Below are 19,009 nucleotides of genomic sequence, written 5' to 3'. Positions count from 1 at the left end.
GGGTTCCTGCAGCTCTGCATGAACAGTACCATAGACTTTTGGGTTTCAGAGCAAGAGTTTCAACTCAATCTCTTGTTGAGAGGAATCATTCACAAAATAGAAGGAGAGAGGAACCAAGAGAGAATAGTTATAGGCTCAGTAGCAATTTCCCTCACACTTCATTATACCCCTGTGCCGTGTGTGTGTGTGTGTGTGTGTGTGTGTGTGTGTGTGTGTGTGTGTGTGTGTAAGTGCACAGGGGCATGCACACTTACACACAATAGAGGAAGTGGTTTGGAAATAGATAAATCATTCCACAATAAAGAGTTCAGGTGGTGGGCTGGGGATGTGGCTCAAGCGGTAGCGCGCTCGCCTGCCATGCGTGCGGCCCGGGTTCGATCCTCACCACCACATACCAACAAAAATGTTGTGTCCGCCGAGAACTAAAAAATAAATATTAAAAATTCTCTCTCTCTCTCTCTCTCCTCTCTCACTCTCTCTTTAAAAAAAAAGAGTTCAGGTGGAGGAAAAAGGAAAAAAAAAAAGAAAATTCAACTGCCCTGAGCCACAAAGGCACTTGCAAAATATCAGGACTGGAGTCTACAAAATCACCAACGACTCCACCTTGAGAAGAATCACTTAACCACTTGACTTTCTATTCAATCACAATTGGGGATAATCACAAGATTGTTTTGAGGGTCAAAATATTTTAGTAAAAACCAGAACTGTGCATGCCCCCACCATCACTCACTCAGAGGGATGGGTGATGGTGAGAGGGGCAAAATGGCCAAGGCCAATTTCTCCCACAATGAACAACAAGCAGCGCCTAAACCATGTTGTCATGACAAAACATACTGTCTGGAGTTTTTCTTCCTAGCGCTGAACATTTCCAAAGAGATGCAAAAAACTGAATCTGAAAGCAGTTCTGCCAAATGCTGCTGTAGACTCCACCTGTGGCAGTTTTTAATTTTCTTTTTAAATCACTTGCACATTTTCAAGTGTTATTTAAATGGAATTATACATGTGTGTCTGGCATCTATTGCTCATACTATTTTATTTATTTCCCCCAATATTTTTTTTTATTTTTCAAGTCATATTAGTTTCATAGCTAAATTGAGCAGGAAGTATAGATATTTCCCATATAACCTCCCTACCACGTCCCAGACACCCCCACTATTACAAACCCACAGAGTGTTCCACTTGTTACCACTGGTGAATCTACAGCATTAACCCTGCAGTAGTTTTGATTATTCCCTTGGGCTCCTTCCCAAACCAATAGTAGGTCAGAAGCCACATGACAGGATGGGGAATTTGAGACATTTTACATAGAATAAATCACCTTCCCAATGACAGGGAGACCAATTTTTCAATATCCTCAAAATGACAGGGCAAAACAAAAAGTACTGTGGTATACATGTAAGTACAAATGCTGGCAGAAAAAGATATGCCAATAACAACAATGTAAGCTTATCTTCACTAACATAAGCTACATGCCAAGTGATGACCTAAGTATTTTACAAAAGCATTATTCTACTCAAAGCACTAAAAACTCTATGAGTAAGGAGAATGAAATAGCTGCCTAAGGACACACAGACAAATAAATAAGTGATAGAGCCCAAATCTGAACCTGACTCTAGCTACCTAAATGCTACTTAGCCACCAGCCAAAGGGTCAGTGGGGCTATGTTTAAGGTTGTTTGGTGACTCTAGTACATGTTAGAATACCTAGTCCTCAGGGTCTTTAAAGAAACAGATCCCTGTCCTCCTCTTACCCTGACAAAAGAATATGCACTCTTCCTTAGGTCCCAAAGGGACCTTAATTTTCTATGTTGAAAGAATGAATTGTGCATCTGGGAGAGTCCAGCCATAACTATATCCACAGTGAACATGTGGAGAATGTTTGATGATGCCCAGCACATGACCTAGGACCTCGGCAACCTTCTCAGAGCATTTACACTTCTTCAAAGTACAGTGATTTAAGAGCTCGGTAGTCAGACAACTCAATGGATTCCTTTCCTGTTTTGGCCATTTGATGGCTGGATAACCTTGGACATACTATTAACCTTCCTCAGCCTCAGTACCCCAATCAGAAAATAGAGATAAAATAACATCTAACCTCTAGAGATGCTGAAAAGTAAATATTCATCTGTCAGCAAATCTTATATGCTGTTAATATTATTAAGTCTACAAGGGTGTGTGTGAATATGAGTGAACAGGTGTAACAATGAATTGGAAGTAGAAAGAGTATTGTAGATAGATGACGGCACCAGGTACTGCTCAGCTTCCTGTCCTGGTCAAGGATATTTCCACAAGGCCACAGGAAGCAAAAGAAAAAAGCATTCTTCTAACGTGAAGCCCAGTGCTAGTCTCTTCATAGGCCCCTCAAGCAGACTCCATTATACTTACATATTTCCAGCCCAGAGTGGTTTTGCAGTTTTCACAGTAAATGTCTGCAACTGCATGTAGTCCGGTGAGCAACACTCGCTCCTCTGCAGGCCCACAGCCCACATTAACTCTATGCCAAAAGAGAGAACAGGAGAACAGGTAGTTAGTCACATGTAGTACATCATTCATTGTTCAGGCTGAACTTCCAGCAAAAATCCAACCAGACAAGGCTGTCCCAAGGGAAGTCAACACTAAGAGCCTCATTTAAAACTTAAGAACATCCCTCCAAAGGTAGACACACAGAAATCTCAGTTGCAATGAATTCCAGACCTGCAAGATTTGATTCACTGGGTCTACTAAGATAGTCCTGATTGAAACTTTGCTTAAGATTTAATTTTTCTAACAAATGCTTTTAATCTCATGACTTAAATGGAGGAAATCCAAGCCATGGGCACAGGTCCTCAAAGTTTACTGAGGACTAAATGAAGCCAAATATGCCACACAGTTTTGTCCTTATCATAACAATGAATCCTGAACATTGCACATACTACTCCTTCACAGAGCGCCTATTTCAAACTGAGGGCCTTAGATTTCCATTTTACAGTTCAAAAGGCTATGTAAGCTTCACCTTCCTTTCCCAGGAAGATGTTATAAATCACACATCCAGAGATGACTATGGGCTGCGTACGCTGTGTCACAGCCTCTAGTAGAGGCTAGAGGATCTTCCCTAACTCAGCCTTCCCTCCATCTTTATGTTCTTCAGCAGATCCTGGTGGAGATCTTTTTCACCCTCTCTCCCCACAGTGACAAATCTCACATCTGGCTTTGAGACTTCCATGTTGAAGCTCCCTCAGAAACTCCTCAGCTTCTTCCCTATGGGATTATTAGGGGCACTGTGGCGAACAGAGTATTTTCAGCCAGAGATGTTGAAAAAAAGAAAGAAAGAAAGAAAGAAATATCCCCAAAGGTTACTGACTGTTGTAACACTCCACAGAGTTTTTGTTACAGAAGTCAGGGTCCACAGTTGAATTGTTGAGAGTTGCTCTTCCCATCCCTCAAAATTTGCACCAAACAATGGATGCACCATTCAGAGACACTCACACTGAGTTAAAGAGGTATGCTCGTCCTTGACTTCCTTGGAACGACTGAAATACAAGAAAACAAATGGATGGTTAGATGTCCATTTCACCCACCCATTTGGATAACTAACCCCAAATCATAACAAACAAAGCCTTCCAGGATTGACACAGAAGGGAACAGTATGCCAGCTCACAGACTAGCTGGCAGATGGCATGAGGAGGGGGAAGAAGGCCACATTTGCACTATTTCACCAGCTTAGGTGAGAAGATGGGGGGCAGGGCATACCAAACCCCACTCTGTCACTAAAAACTGCTTCCCTACTGAGGTTGCCTGAGATAATTAATCCGTTTGAGATAATTAATCCATATTCACTTCTCCTAGTGCTACTTGATTTCAGCCATCTGTGCTGGCCACAGTTTTCCCACATCGGCTGGGACATAGAAAACCAGCAAGAGGCACCTTTCTTTGTTCTCTTGGTCCTTTCCTACTGAAGGCAGCAAAGAACAAACAAACCATTTATCACTCATCTTGCCCTTCTGTGGATCCTAACTGCCACAACAGTCACCATCCTCCTAAATGGGATCATAGAAGCTCCCCTTCTGAGGTGTAAGCAACTTGATCTCTACAGCACAGAAATGCTTACTAGGCAGTAATCCCATCTTAGCCTCTAGCTTCTTTCTTCCGGCTGGGGAATGGTGAGGGGAAAGGACAAAAGAGGAGCCAGAGCTTGCCATGCAATCTGACATCTACTTCCATTAACATAAGCCCTGTCCATGTTTTCCTCCTCTGGTTACACTGAGAAGTCTAGCTGACATGAGCCAGCCATGTTCTGCATTGCTGTCTGCATTTTTAATGTGGTATGAAAATTTTATCCTGAATTTAACATCCAAGCCTGCTCTGAAAACCACTTTAAAACCAACAGCTCTAAAAACAAACAAACAAACAAACAAGGGACTCTGAAGAAATCTGGAGGTGACTAGTTAATAAATGACTAGAGGGTAAAAGCACCAGACAGGGCACAGATCACTATGCATGAATCAGTCATTTGTCAGATGTGCAGGATGGCAGAGACTGGAGCTGCTAGCCACCGAGTAAGGCAAAACTCTTTACTTGGGCAAAAACTGTCTCTAAAGCAGCTGGAGTGTTGGTTGCCTCCAATAGTCCAAGGCATGCCAGGTACAGCTTCAAGGAGAAAGCAGATGTTCTGCAGCTGCTGCCCAGACCTGCACAAACTCTCTTCTTTTTGGGATCTTGAAACATCCCTGGGGAACATAAGACCTCCTAGGCACAACTGAGAAGCTCCGGGTATCACAGCCTTAAAACATGAATCCTAGAGGCCCATGCCAAATGTTTCAATAGACAATGTCCCATTGACATAAGACTAGATTTTTTTAAATTGTTTTTATAGTTGTAGATGGATACAATACCTTTATTTTATTTATTTATCTTTATGTGGTACTGAGGATTGAACCCAGGGCCTCACCTGTGCTAGGCAAGCACTCTACCATTGAGCTACAACTCCAGCCCAAACATAGGCCTAGATTTGGACAAATTGTTAGTTCAACCTTGGAGCACAAAGACACCCCAGGGTTTCAAGGGCAGCCAAAGCTTCAATTTCTGGCTCCACCCATTCCTCTGGTCTCTGTTCTTGCTACTTTCCTTTGCTCTAGTCAAAATAAGCCACATGTGGTGCATTTCACCAACTTTGCCCATGGATGATGGTCCCTCTGATGGGAAAGCTCTCCCAACTTATCCCTTCTAAGCCTCAGCTCAGCTCCTCTTTTGTAAGGCTTTCCAACCTCCCTAGGAAGAAACACCATTGACACCCATGTTCTGGACCCCTCTTGTTCCCCATGTTTTCTTTTTTCTCAGCATTTAATATCCTGGATTTAAATTGTCTGCTTAATTCCCTCACAAGGTTGTGGGCTTCCTGAAGGCCTGAGCCATGTCTCCAATCTCTCTGAACCCTTAACACATATTTGAATCTTGCATACAATATGCATTTAATATTTATTCCAGATAGAACTACTTCTAATTTTTTTTTATTAAAAAAAATTGTATCAAGGTCTGAAGTATAATAAACTACATATTTAAAGAATACATTGAACACTTCTGGTTCTGATATCTGCACATACCTGTGATATCACTATAATCCATAGTAAGATTATGGGTTATCTGTCACACCCAAACATCCCTATTCCAGCCTCCCTTTCCTCTTCTTCTCCTTCCCAGTTGGGACACACAGGCAACCATTGCTTTTAATCACTCATTTGTAGGTTCTAGAATGTCATATAAATGAAATCATAGAGTGTGTAGTATTGTTTTTTTTAAAATCAGGTTCTTTCACTCAGCACAATTCCTTTAAGATTCATCCAGGTTTTCTATAAATCAATAGTTCATCCTCTTTTTATTATTGAACAGCATTCTATTCTATGGATATACCAGAGTTTATTTTTGGTTTGATTATTTAATGTAAGATTTTGACCTCAGAGTCTCCTTCCAGCTCCAAAATTATATTCTTTTATGAATTCATGGTTCTAAATTATATGTAATCAGGTTCACTATCCTCTAAAACACATTTGCTAAGACCTTCAAGTTCACCACTAGGAAAAAGATGGCTACAGGAAAACAAATCCTAGAATAGAACAGACGGTAAAATGACACGAAGCAACAGGGGTTGCTTCCATCCATGACAGGAAAGGACCCTAAAGAACATATTCACTTATTTCTCAAACACTCACTGATCCTCTGCTATCCACTAGACACAATGGGGAATGCAGGGAGAGGCAACACTGAGATTTTCTAGGGCAGCAGTATCCCCAGAAGGTTTGTAAGATGATTCTCCAGAGCAAGGAGAAAATACTAGAATTTTTATCTATTTGTGTCTACAAAATTAAGTTTCACTAAGCAGTTACAACAAGGAGGACTGAGGGTGTGGCTCAGTGGTAGAGCATGCATAAGACCCTGGGTTCAATCCCCTGCACCACCAAAAAAACTATACATATTGCCACTGGTGCCTTCCCTGGGCTGTACATCCAAAAATCAAGAAGGAAGGGTGACAGTGGCACTCTTCTTCTGCCTTTGCTTTTAGCACATTGTGAATACTGTTTTTTCTCTGCTATAGTATGTCAGTCATGAATTTGATCTGATAAAAAGAGCCTTAAATAGCAGGATCTTTGCAATTTTTTAGAATGGGACAGAGTACCACAGAGGTGGTTCACCTGTAGCAAAGTACCTGAAGCTTGTGCTCTGTAGCAAACTTGCATTTGTCAAAGTTTTCATTTCTTAATAATTTTTTGTGACTTAAAAAGCAATTATGTAAAAATCACTATTTAAACAAAAGGAGCATCAAAAACAATTTTATAATTGTTGACTTTTTTTATAATTATATATACAAATTCATTCAGTTTTTCTTTTATGTTTATAAAACTTACTAAATGGCCTGGGGCTGTGGCTCAGTGGCAGAGCACTTGCCTTGCACATGTGAGGCACTGGGTTGGATCCTCACCACCACATAAAAATAAACGAATATATCATGTCCATATTTATAACTAAAAAATCAAAAATTAAAAAAAATTTTAAAAACTTACTAATTACCTGGAAGAGTTACTTATCCTCTCTCAGTACATATCACATAGTAATTTACATATGGAATTGATAGGTAGGTTTGTGTGTATTAGAGTATGTACTCAAGCCTTTTACTGATAGGCTGCTGCCCTGGGGATCCAGTTGGCTTCAGGGCACAGCCTGGAAGTGACTTTCTCTGGCCTGACACAGATTAGAATTCCTAGAGAGAGAGAAGGGGTGAGGGGAGGGTGCACGGCAGAAGAAAAAGGCCGGCCAGGCCCAGAGGCGCCTCCCAGGCAGGGGCACTACAATTCCTCCAGGCCTGTTCTGCGAGAGCTTGCTGGCAGGGGCCCACACTCTGCCAAGGGTGCTGAACCTAGTCGTGGCTGTTGTGGCAGCAAGACCTCCTCAAGTACCCACCAAGAGGCAGTGTTCACAAACCTCTTTTCCTGAGCCTGGCACTCAGAACCAGCTGCGCTTTCTGAGGCAGAGCTCTGGAAGCTCCTCCACCAAGGCTTCCACCCTGGGGCCCCTGCCAAGTCGACATTTATGATGGGAAAAACAGCCACTGAGAACAACAGGCATCTTGCAAACAGACACAGACAACAGTCCCTGCGGGGCCACTGTATCCTGTGAGGCCCAGCCCAGGCTGGCGCAACCTGGCACAGGCTGGTGCTCCCTTGAGTGAGGGTGGTACTGAAGGTGGGAAGACTGAAAGGAAGTTAAGGAAGCAATTAGAATGAAGCAAACAGAATTTCAGACCGGGAGATGCCAAACAGACTGTCAGACACGTTTGTTTGCTGTCATTACTGCCAGGCAACAAGGCGGTTCTTTCCCATGTTGTGTATCAACCGAGGCTGGTGTGCAGGCCTCCAGGAAAGGCTTTCTGCTTTGTTTTTTAAAACCACACAAAACTTTTCTTCTGTCCTTTAAAGTAGTGGTTCCAGGCCCAGCCCTTCCAGCCAGCTCAAAGGAACGGAAAGGGCTTAGAGTTTCCTGTTTAGTAGCCAAAACCACCAATTTCTGGACCCTTTGAATGTCTGGAAGGCAGCAGCTCCCTTTCAAAGCAGGAGAACCATTGAAAAGTGAATACTTTGGGTGGGAGGCAGTGACAGAGAAGCCTGTGGGTTCCTGCCCCTTTGTGATAGGTGCAGGTCCTCACCTTGCTGTCCTGCTCACTTGGTCAGACTCCTCACAGCACAGAGGTTCCAGGACAAGAACAGTTCCTCCGCTCATGAGGAAAATCCAACCATACTCAGCTTATCATGCGCTCAGGAGGTGCACAGGGAGATGAGGGAAGCAGAGGTCCACCTGCCTCACCTGCTGTGATATCTGGAGGCTAGATGACCCCTTGCGTCTTTGTACAGGGTATAAGGATCTTGTCTTGGCATCAGAAAAGTCAGGTTCAAATCCTGGCTTACTAGCTACTGAACTTTGGAAGAGTTATTTAATCTTTCTCAGCTTCCGCATGTTTTGCATCTATAAATGGAAACCATGCCTTTTTCATAGGGTTGTAAAGCACAATAAGTAAAACAAGGTGCAGAGTAAACAGGTTCCCATCTCTCCTTTTCAGGAACCTGGAAAAGAGATGAGAAAGATGACCCTTAACTTATTTGGTCCTTCAAACTTTGTTTCTTTGGTGACTCTGGTCTTGCTCCTTCTTTCCTAACATGCCAAAAGGTAAAGCTTCCTCTCTTTGAATCTCAAGTGGAGGTGGAGAGAGAGAGAGAGAGAGAGAGAGAGAGAGAGAGAGAGAGAGAGAGAGAGAGAGAGAGAGAGAGAGAGAGAGAAGAACAAAGCTCCCTATTGCTACTTTCCATTTACAATATTCTGTGAATCCACCCCTGGAAAAGCACTTGGCACTTGCTTCTCTAACCTATCATTCTTTTACATGGCATTAATTTCCTGGGCTTCAAAGAGTCAGGCTGCCAAGGTATGAATCTTGGTTTAGCCGTATACCAGCTATGTTACTAATGAGCAAGCCAAATAGCTGCTCTGGGCCTCTCAATTTCCTAATGTGTAAAAATGGGCACATTAAAATAGTAATCTCATTCATACCGGATTTGTTTAAAAAAAAAGATAACTATATTGGGCCAGGTATGATGGCACATGCCTGTAATCCCAACTACTCGGGAGGCTAAAGCAGGAAGATTGCATGTCTAAGGACAGTCTGGGCAACTTAATAAAACCCTGTCTCAAAATAAAAAGCAAAAGGTTGTAGCTCAGTGGTAGAGCACCTCTGGGTTTAATCTCCAGTATTGCAAAAAGAAAAGGGAGGAAAAAAAAAAAAGAACTGATAAAATGTAAAGTTGAGAGTTTTCGGTTTTTTTAAATTAAGGTATAATTTACATTATCAATATTATATATACTTTTTTAGATAATGATGGAGCTTTATTTTATTCATTCACTTATATGCGGTGCTGAGAATTGAACCCAGGCTTCACACATATTAGGCAAGTGCTCTACCACTGAGCCACAACCCCAGCCCATCAATATTCTTTTAATGTACTCAATTCAGTAGATCCAAGGTTGTGCAACCATTACCCCTAATTCCAGAACATTTTCATTCTCCAAAAAGAAATCTCCCACCATTAGCAATCACCCTCTATTTCCCTTGTTTCCATCTTCTGCAACCACAAATCTACTTTCTGTCTCTACAGATTCGTACAAGGCACCATACAGTTTTAATGGATGGTTACAATTGATCTCCTTCTAAGCACTTTTTAGCATTTAGTGGGAAGGTAGCAGAAGTGTTTAGGTAGAGATACAAAGGAGGATTTGTAGGTCCTTGACCTGGGATGTTGGCTGCCACCCCCAATTCAACAGATCTAACATTTTGCAAGCAAGAGTCAGATCAATCTTTTTTTATTCTTTCCCATTCTTTTCTGACTATGGTTAGGCCTGTGAGGTTTTTTAGGGTCAATTCCAAAGGGTTGAAACCCAAGCAAAATAGCACTGGATTCTGCTTGGATTTTACCCTTGAGGAAACATATGGAGAAAGTGAGAAGAGTGATAATAAAGAACAATGATGAAGGCTTCCAGAATTAGAACATGAGTGCAATTTTAAGAAACTGACTGCTTAGCTAAGAGGAAAGAAGACTAAAGGGGATTTCTTCCATCTTTTCTACAATAAGAACAAGAGGAAATGGACTTAGGTGGAATAAAAGAGACCGGTTAATTAAAAGAAAGAATTTCCTGACTGTGATTTCCACACTGGGACATAGGTCACTAGGAAAAAAAGACAGGGATAAAACAAAGCCATTTGTATGTGTTAATGACTTGCCAAAAGCTTTCACATACCTATCTAGTAAAAAGCCATGTGTGCTGCGAGAGGGAGAATGGTGACTTTCTTAAGGCCCTCTTCCCAGGTCTTTGGGCTATAGTAGGTCTCCATTTACCCTCACATTCCCTAAACAGATGGAGGGAGGGGCAGGGAAGGGGCTGACTCTAAAGGAGGAAATATCTGTTTTGTGGAGTCATAAAATTCCAAGGGCATGGGAGCATTCGTGATGCCTAGAATTGCAAAAATAAAAAGATGGTAAGGGGACCTGGGTGTCACATTTTATTGCTGAACAGGGGAGATTCTGAGACCCAAGCCACTGAACAATCAGACCCTTCAATATACTACATTCCCACTGCCTACACAAACCGCCCACCTTCAGGCCTGGGCCTAGGGAATGGGAAAGATCCTTCAAAGCTTGCTCCCTGGTGGTATCCTGTCTGCTGATGTCCAGGAGAAAGGCAGCTTTAGAGTCTTGGAGGCCTTGGACTGTAGCCTTTACCAGCTATGTAACTTGGGCAAGTCATTTCATCTTTCTAAGACCCCCAGGGCCCTGTGTACAAATGGGAAAAACAATGCCTCTTCCACGATGCCCTACTCCAGAGGGATGTCATGGAGATTAAGTGAGTGTGTGTATATTAAGCAGGGCCTGGCTCATAAAAGGCATTTAATAAATGTTTGTTTCTTTTCACACATTCACAGGCTTTCATGGTGTCAAATGGGAGCACTGCATAGTCTGGAGGGCAGGATAAGCCTCTCTAGTCTGCAGGTTAGGATGGTGGATGCTAATGGAAACCTGGGGCCAGAGGGAAAACAGATGCTGCCAGCTGTCTACATCTTGCATCCCCTCCTCCCTCTCCACAGGGAGTGAGGCCTAGAAAACATGCATTCTTCAGGAGTGAAGAGTGGAGAAGACCCATAATCAGACAACCCCATTCTCTGCAGAACAAAGGTTGACATGTCAGTCTCACTAGGTCTGTTTGGGGAGGCTGGCTCCCCAGTTAGAAACTGGGGGTGGTAGGATTACGAGGTAAGAGCACTCACTCAGCCCTTCAGAGCTGGGCTCTTTGCAGTTCAAATAGAGAATTAAAATTTTAAGAAGGCTTTCCTATTGGAGCTCAAATTCGCTCAAAGCTGTCAGGCCTTTGAAAACAATTCAAAGTTGCTATTATTCAAAAGACAATGCAAATTAATATGCCTGGGAACACAAATTCCGATTTCCTGATTTATATTTTAGTATGGTACTCCTGATTCCAAAGCTATCGGTGTGTTGGCAAATAAAAACATCCATATAATATAAAGGATATCTATGGAGTCAGTGGGTAAAACCTACAGACACTCAAAATAATAAGTCCTTCCTTTCACCCAAAGAAAAAAGGGCAGAGAAGGCTATCTTTCACGGCTGCAGCCTGTACTATGGAAGGAACTGCCTTCTAAATATTGGCAAACAAGCAATGACTACAGTAAAAATGGAGATGAGACTGAGGTGACTCTTTAAAATAGATTGTTAATTGTAAAAAGACAAAAAATAATGGCTCATCCTGATATGGGGCATTTAACTATGTACCAAATAGGATTCAAACTGCAATTCAGAGCAAAGTTGTTTATTCTCAAGAACTCAAGCTAGAAGGTTCAATCGCCTTCCCTATTTTGCAGATGAAGAAAGTAAAACAAAGAAGTTCGGAAACATGAAGGTCCAGAGAGTCTCACTCCAAAGTCCAGAGGAAAATGAAGATGGGGTAACAAGGGTGTTGTCCAAGCAACTTCCTAAAAAGGACATTGTGCAACAGAGTTAGACTAAAATGGTCACAAATATGTCAGAATGTGCAAAGCACTTTCTCACATATTAATGATTTCACCTCCAAAACAAGGAGAAAGTGAAGCCCAGAGCTATTAAAGTCAGTTCCCAGTTTTATACAACTCGTAAGTCAAGGTCAGAACCTACACCTAAGGCTTTCAACTTCAAGTCCCAAGTTTTTTTCTAGAGGGTATTCACTTGGAAAAATCTGTCTCTTTAATGAAGAAGGATGGATCAATCTGTCAGTACTGATGAAAATCTCGTAGGTCACTCAAATTCCTCTTCTCTGATTCCATATTTACTTAGCAACTGTCTAAATTTAATTCTCTCACTCCAGTGGGTTTACCTTCAAAGAAGATAACACACAGGTTGAGCTTTCGGGATTATGTGCTCCACTGTAAATCAATGAATTAGAATTCTGGCTTACCAATTAGCTTCTTGTGAGTTGTGTTACAATGAATCACTTCATCAGAGCTTGGTCATTTTTGAGTGAATGGAAAAAAACTTAATTTGGAGACCTTCAATGTTTAAGACTGAGGATCACCAAGAGAATGTTCTGAGTCCCAGACTAAAAACAGCTTTTCCAGCTCACTGCCACACAAATGAATGAATGGTTCTTATTTCACAACTTTCAAAGAATAAAAAGATCAAAACCTAAGAAGCCCCTTGAAATTCCTTCTGTCTTTGGCACCTGGACTTCATGGTGAACAATAATTAGAAGGAAAATGTTTAGAGAACTAGAAAGTTTAATGATTTTTTTTTTTTTTGGTGGGGGAGGTGGGTACCAGGAATTGAACTCAGGGGTCACTCAACCACAGAGCCATATCCCCAGCCCTATTGGATTGCTTAGCACCTCGATTTTGCTGAGGCTGGTTTTGGTCCTCCTGCCTCAGCTTCCTGAGCCGCTGGGATTACAGGTGTGGGCCACCAAGCCTGGCTTAAAGATGTTTAAGTAACCACAATCTGAGGGAATATCATACAGTGAACTGCAATTGGGGTATAGAGTTGAGGATCTTAAAGTGTACATATGACTTTATCCAGTTTCAGTTTCATAGACTCACAGACCATTGGGATTTGCAGGACTCCTAAAGATTAATCACTCACCTGAAGCATGGTTCCTGTCCTCATTTCTATCAAGCTCTTCTATTAATACCTTCAGAGATAGAAAACTCACTACCTCCTGGGGAAGACCGTTCTATTGCCAATCATCTTGATGCTGCCAAATCCCTTACATGAGCTGAGTTCTGTCTCCATGGAGCTCCCTGAAATCTTCCACCTTTAGATCCTTTTGCCCTATTAACTATTTGGGTCATAGCTTTAAAAGTTCTTGCTCACACCAAGATTTCCTTCTATGGACTCAACTTCTCCTAGTCAGTAGCTTGGTATAATGAAAGAATTAAGTACAGTTGTGCACCACACAACAGCATTTTGGGTCAGCAATGGACCATAAATATGCAATGGGGGTCCCATAACATCACATCACCTAGTGATACATAGCCATCTAAGTTCTATGTAAGTACAGTAAAATTACCTAGGAGCATATTTCTCAGAATGTATCGCCATTAAAGTTCTGTGAACTAGATTCAATCCCTAGTTCTTACATTTTCTCTGCCATCACCACTCAGGTCTCAAGTTTCTCATCTGTGAAATGGGATGACATTATCTACTTTCCTTCTACTAGTCCCTTCTAATTTTCTGCATGTGCCTTGGTTTTGCATCTCCCTGACCATGTTCACCACCATCGTCTATGTCTTATTTTTCATTTCCTAGTACAAGGTGTTCTCCAGATGTTCTTAACATCTCTTTCCCATAAATGCAAACCAAAGCACAAGGCCTTATTGACAACAATTTGAGCTTCAGGCTGCACTTACAAAGGAAAGTAGGTTGACTGATGTGTTCTCCTCCGCATGGCACAGTTGTCCAGCTTTCCTCTGATGAGCACATTAGCATACATCCACCTTTAACCTCTGTGTACATATACCCTCAGGACCATGTTTAAGAGTGGTGAGATGAGGTAGTTAGGAAGGAAGAGACCACCCTGCTTAAAAAGGGTCATGGTAGTTAAGAGTCATGGAGGGACTGAAGAAATCACAAAGAGCTCTTCTGAAAAAGAGCATGTAAATATCAGAAAGACTTGAGGATAGGGTGCTTACCAGGGTGCAAAAATTGGGCACTGTTGATTCTTGGTATTTCCTCTACAAATGGAACATAACTAGATAAGAATAAGCAGCCTCCCCAATCCTACCCCTGCCAGGCAAGGCTAGATAATCTGCTCCAACTATCCTTGGGCAGATCCCTGATGCTCTGAACTGGGATTGTGTCATCTGTGAAATGAGGGGGTTGAGTATTACAAGGGTGAACATTCTGTGAGTCCATATTCTCAAGAGAATAACGCCTCACACATAAAATGAATGTTTTTGACTCAGAGTTACAGCTCTTCTCTCATGTTTTTAAATTTCCTGTTTATATGTGTAAAAAGCACGTCTTTTCTGTTCACTGGCTGATCCATCTTATCTGATGATGCCTTAAGATTCTTACCTTCTCCAAGCTACTTAGAAGACTGATACAGGAGGATCAAATTTGAGGCCAGCCTGGGCAACTTAGTGAGACCATGTCTCCAAAAAAGTCAGGGGTCAGGAATGGGGATGTAGCTCAGAGGCAGAGTGACACTAGATTTAATACCTAGTGCTGCAATAAGAAAAAAGCAAGCAAGAAAGAAAGAAAGGGAGGGAGGGAAAAGGAAAGGAAAGGAAATGAAAGGAAGGTGTGGTCACACGAACAAATATTGGGACTCCATGATTAGAAAGCAACCAATATTTAATGCACAGACATATACCCCAAGATTTGCTGGGTACCACAGAGGATGTAGTTATCTGACACTATTCTGATCTACTAACATCTACTATTTTCTAATTAGTATACCTAGACATAATATCTATTTGATAATAATCTCCCCTAGAAAGAGATGGGAATACAGACAGGCTACACTGGTCCAAATGGATTTTCATGAAATAATAAAACAAATAATGTTATCTTATATATTCTATAGTTTGATGGCCTCAGGGCACTGTCCTAAGCACTCTTTCCTTTTGCTTCTCCCAACAACCCAGGGGGATACACAGGTAATATTATCTGCATTTTAAAGGTGAGGAAACTCAGGAATGGTCCAAGTAGAAGCACTCCCAGAAACTCTCACAAACCCCTGCTACTTTCAGCCATCTTCCTACTTTGCTGTGTGAGCACTGTCTATTGTATACACATCTAAACTCAGGGCATTCTTCTCCCTACCCTATCCCATAATCTTTCCTTACTGGTGGGGGTGGAGGGGGTGTGGGATCCTTAACAGAAGGGCAGTACATTTGAAAGCAGAACTTGTTAGTTTTTAAACAAGGACCAGCCAGTTGGACCTCAGAGTGGGTGTTCCCATGCAAATTCCAGCACTTTCATGTTGCTCTGTGAATGGGGCCAGCCTGGACAGCAAGCCACGGCTTTTTTGCAGCCAGCTAAAGAGTCTTTGATTAGGTCTAGAGAAGGACTCAATTAGCATCATGGAAACACAGAGCAGATTTCAGAAAGGAAAGGTCAGCCGCAAGCCCTAGCATTTGCTATCAGCCATCTGCCAAGCAGGAAGTGCTACTCAGATCTATTTTTAATCATCTTCCCTAGCTAGGGCTCCTGGGAGAATGCAGAGGCCAGTGTTATACCAAGACAAACATTTAATTGCTACCTTTCTGTACACATTTTAAAATAGTCTCTGGATAGTCGAGACCAACTTACACATGCAAGCCCAGTTCTTGGATTCTGTCACTCTGGCACATACCCACAGTGTCATCTTTGGAAGCCATGGTTGAACATTACACCTTGGGGAAACAATCTGAGACAGTCTGGAATATCAGCCAACTCCACAGACCTTGATAAGCCCTATAACTAGGTTCCATGTATGAGCCTTGGTTGTAAGTGACAGGGAAGAAGAAGTGGAGTTTAGGTTTGGAGTATATGGTAATTCCCCCAAAGAAGCAGGACTGTAGAGGGTGCTCTGTGCAAGCCTCCTCTTCACTCTCATTTTGATTTACCCACATTTATCACTTCAGAAAGGTAAATTAAAACCAGTTCATCTGGGCAATAACCTCATTTATTACTCAATACGTGGAATGGCTACAGAAAGGGGAGAGGTTTCATCTCAATTCCCAAGAACCCAGCCTGTATTGGGGCTGGCCCATCCAAGCACAGGAACATTTTGTCCACTGGCTCCTTCCCTCTCCCGCCTAGCAGCGTTCAGGCCTCAGTTCAATCCAGCCCAAGGAAAGAAACATTTCTGAGAGGTCTGAACAGGAGTCTGGCATGGCCTGGGCAGATTATATAGCAACAGAGCCTGGCTCAGGCAGCCCCTGCGTTCTCCCAGCCCACACATCAAACAGAGTTTCCTTGTCTCTTGACACTTACAAACTTTCAGCCTCCAATTTCCACCCTAAGGTAAAGCCTAAGCATATGTACCACTGGGCCCCAGCCAAGCCAAGTTCCATCTGCCAGTAAAGGCCTGGGGCCAGGCAGCAGGCCAGCACCCAGGCCTGCCCCACCCAACACAACACTGGGGAGCTACAGGGCTCACTGTGCCCGCTGACAAGGGGGTCTGCTTGGGGCTTTGCCCATATCTCCACTCTCCCCTTCCCTCCTGTGAGGAGCTAATCTGTCAGTGAGCTGCCAGTGGGAAAGCTAAGCTGAAAGGGCACCTTGGCTATGGGATCTCTGCCTGAGGATGTGAAATAGGAGACTGGGTATTTGGGGCAACTTAACACCAGCCCGAGCCTGGCCAGAGGGCCGGGAGGAAGGGACTGAATAGGCAGGTATGCGCTTCAAACAAGGCTAACCCCCTTTAGTGGAGGGCAGGGATCCCTCCCACCAGTGCTGTGAACTCTACTCTAGTGAGCTGGGGCACACTTGTCCCTGGGGGGTAGACCTAAAAAATAAGGGCCAGTGCACAGGGTCATTCCCCCTGACCTAGTTGGATCACGGTTTATTGAGGGCTTCTAAACACTGCTGACAAGTTCCTCTTCTTGTCTGGTTCCAGGAGAGAAAGGGAGTTAATCAGCAAACAGCTTAGGAAAGGACAACACCTGTCCCTGCTGAAGATCACCTGTGCTCCTGCTCCCCTCTTTCTTGTTTGCCAGGGCACCCCCCGGGAAGAAAACCCTATTTTAAAACACACAAAAACGCAGAAGAAATCTGGGGTGCCACACTAGGTCTGAGTGTAAAGCCCCAGCAACAGAAGGCTTCCTGCAGATTTCAAAGCCAGGCAGAGAGCCTGAGAGGGACCAAGAGAAGGGCCTGGGCTGAGTTCCGGGGCTAATTCAGAGCAAGAAATAGGCTGCGTGATGGAGCACTGAAGGGCACGGCCATTGGGGTCAGGCCTGATTTCTGCTTCTTCCATTGACTAGCTGGGTCTCCCTGGTCAACTCAAACCATCTAAGCCTCACTTTCCTCATCTGAATATGGGAACAATAGTGGTCCATCTCTCTCTGGGGTGGTATGAGACAAAGATGTGATTCATATCAAAAGTGTCCAGCACAGTGCCTGCACTCAGGCTTTAGTAAATAGTGAAAAGATGACTATTTACCATCATTTGAAGGCCTCCAAAGAACGGTTTCTGCTTTTAAACAAATGCCAGTCAAAACCACGCTTTGGGGCCTTTAGAGAGTTACCATGAGTGGAAAGGAAGGGCTAGATGGCAGATAGTAGGCAATGGGGACAGCATATGTAGGAATCATCCAAGTACTAACATCATTGGTCCTAGAATATTAGTACAGTTGCATCTGAATGGGGAAGGGAGGGAAGCTCCTTAAAATAGATCCCTAGTAGGGCTGGGACTAGGGCAAGAGAAGCCCGAGAGCTAACTTTAAGAACTTTAAGGCAAACTTTAAGAAGGCACCCTGCAGTGCTGACCCTGTTCTTGGACAGCCTGAGGGCAGGTGCTGCCTTAAGCCTTGTGTCCTAACTGACTTGCTTCCATTAGTCAGACACGGCCCTGACTGGACACACTCAAACTTACTGAATAGGAATCTCTGGGGGTAGGACCTGGAGAGCTCTTTCTGGACTCACTGTCCAGGAATCCCCATTTTCTGATGCCAATTTCAACTACCCTCATGTAAGCCCTAAATGAAGACTATAAAAGCTACTTATTTCCCCCTTCACTTGGCCCTGTCCCAAGCCTTAGGGTCATACCCAAAACACCTGAATTCTACAATTCATCCTTCCTTAAAAATAACAGAAAAACTAAAGCGCTGGAGGTGTGGCACAGTGGTAGAATGCTCACAGGAGGTGCAAGCCTTGAGTTCTATCTCCAGGACTGTAAAAACTAAATAAGTAATTGAAAAAACTCGTATTGGGCTGCAATTGCCAGCTCTCAGTAATTCAGAGAGCCTCACTCAAGAAGCCAGAGAACAAGCCAGACATAGTGGCACACTTCGGTAATCCCAGTGACTTGAAAGGCTGAGGCAGGACAATCTCAGGTTCAAAGCTGCCCTCAGCAACTTAGCAAGACCCTGTGTCAAAATAAATAAATAAGGGGCTGGGACTGTGGCTCAGCGGTAGAGCGCCCGCCTAGCACGGGCAGGACCTGGGTTCAATCCTCAGCATAAAATAAAGGCATTGTGTTGTGTTCATCAACACCAAAAAAAATAAATATTAAAAAAATAATTAAATAAGAGCTGGAAATGTAGCTCAGCAGTAAAGCACTTCTGGATTTAATCCCAGGCCGGCCCCCTGCCCCAAAATAATGCCACAGAAGTCAGGCCCTCTAAACCTCCAGGTCTCAGGGACCCTATAAAGGCCCTCCTCAAAGTTAAGACTGCTTTGTAATTTGTAGGACAATGATTTACCCGCTTGCTAGTTAGCTGATGACATCACCAGGGAGAGACCAAACTT

At 43.1% G+C, this 19,009-nt stretch overlaps 1 protein-coding gene across 6 annotated transcripts in view; it reads right to left on the bottom strand.

Moving 5' to 3' along the window:
• Ypel2 (yippee like 2) overlaps positions 1-19,009 on the bottom strand; it is a 60,425-nt gene that overhangs the window by 4,442 nt on the left and 36,974 nt on the right. For 5 of the 6 annotated variants that reach the window (XM_078042342.1, XM_078042339.1, XM_078042340.1 and 2 more), the window contains exons 3-4: positions 3,465-3,508; positions 2,385-2,493 (exon numbers count right to left, since the gene is read on the bottom strand). In XM_078042342.1, the coding sequence (XP_077898468.1) occupies positions 2,385-2,493; positions 3,465-3,508 (153 nt within the window). Of the gene's footprint in view, positions 1-2,384; positions 2,494-3,464; positions 3,509-3,902; positions 6,302-19,009 lie in introns of those variants that run through there. The other variant, XM_078042343.1, reaches the window with a different exon arrangement.

This window comes from Ictidomys tridecemlineatus, chromosome 3 (assembly GCF_052094955.1).
Source record: "Ictidomys tridecemlineatus isolate mIctTri1 chromosome 3, mIctTri1.hap1, whole genome shotgun sequence".
NCBI classification, from domain to species: Eukaryota; Metazoa; Chordata; class Mammalia; order Rodentia; family Sciuridae; genus Ictidomys; species Ictidomys tridecemlineatus.
This window is presented reverse-complemented; position numbering and strand designations above follow the sequence as displayed.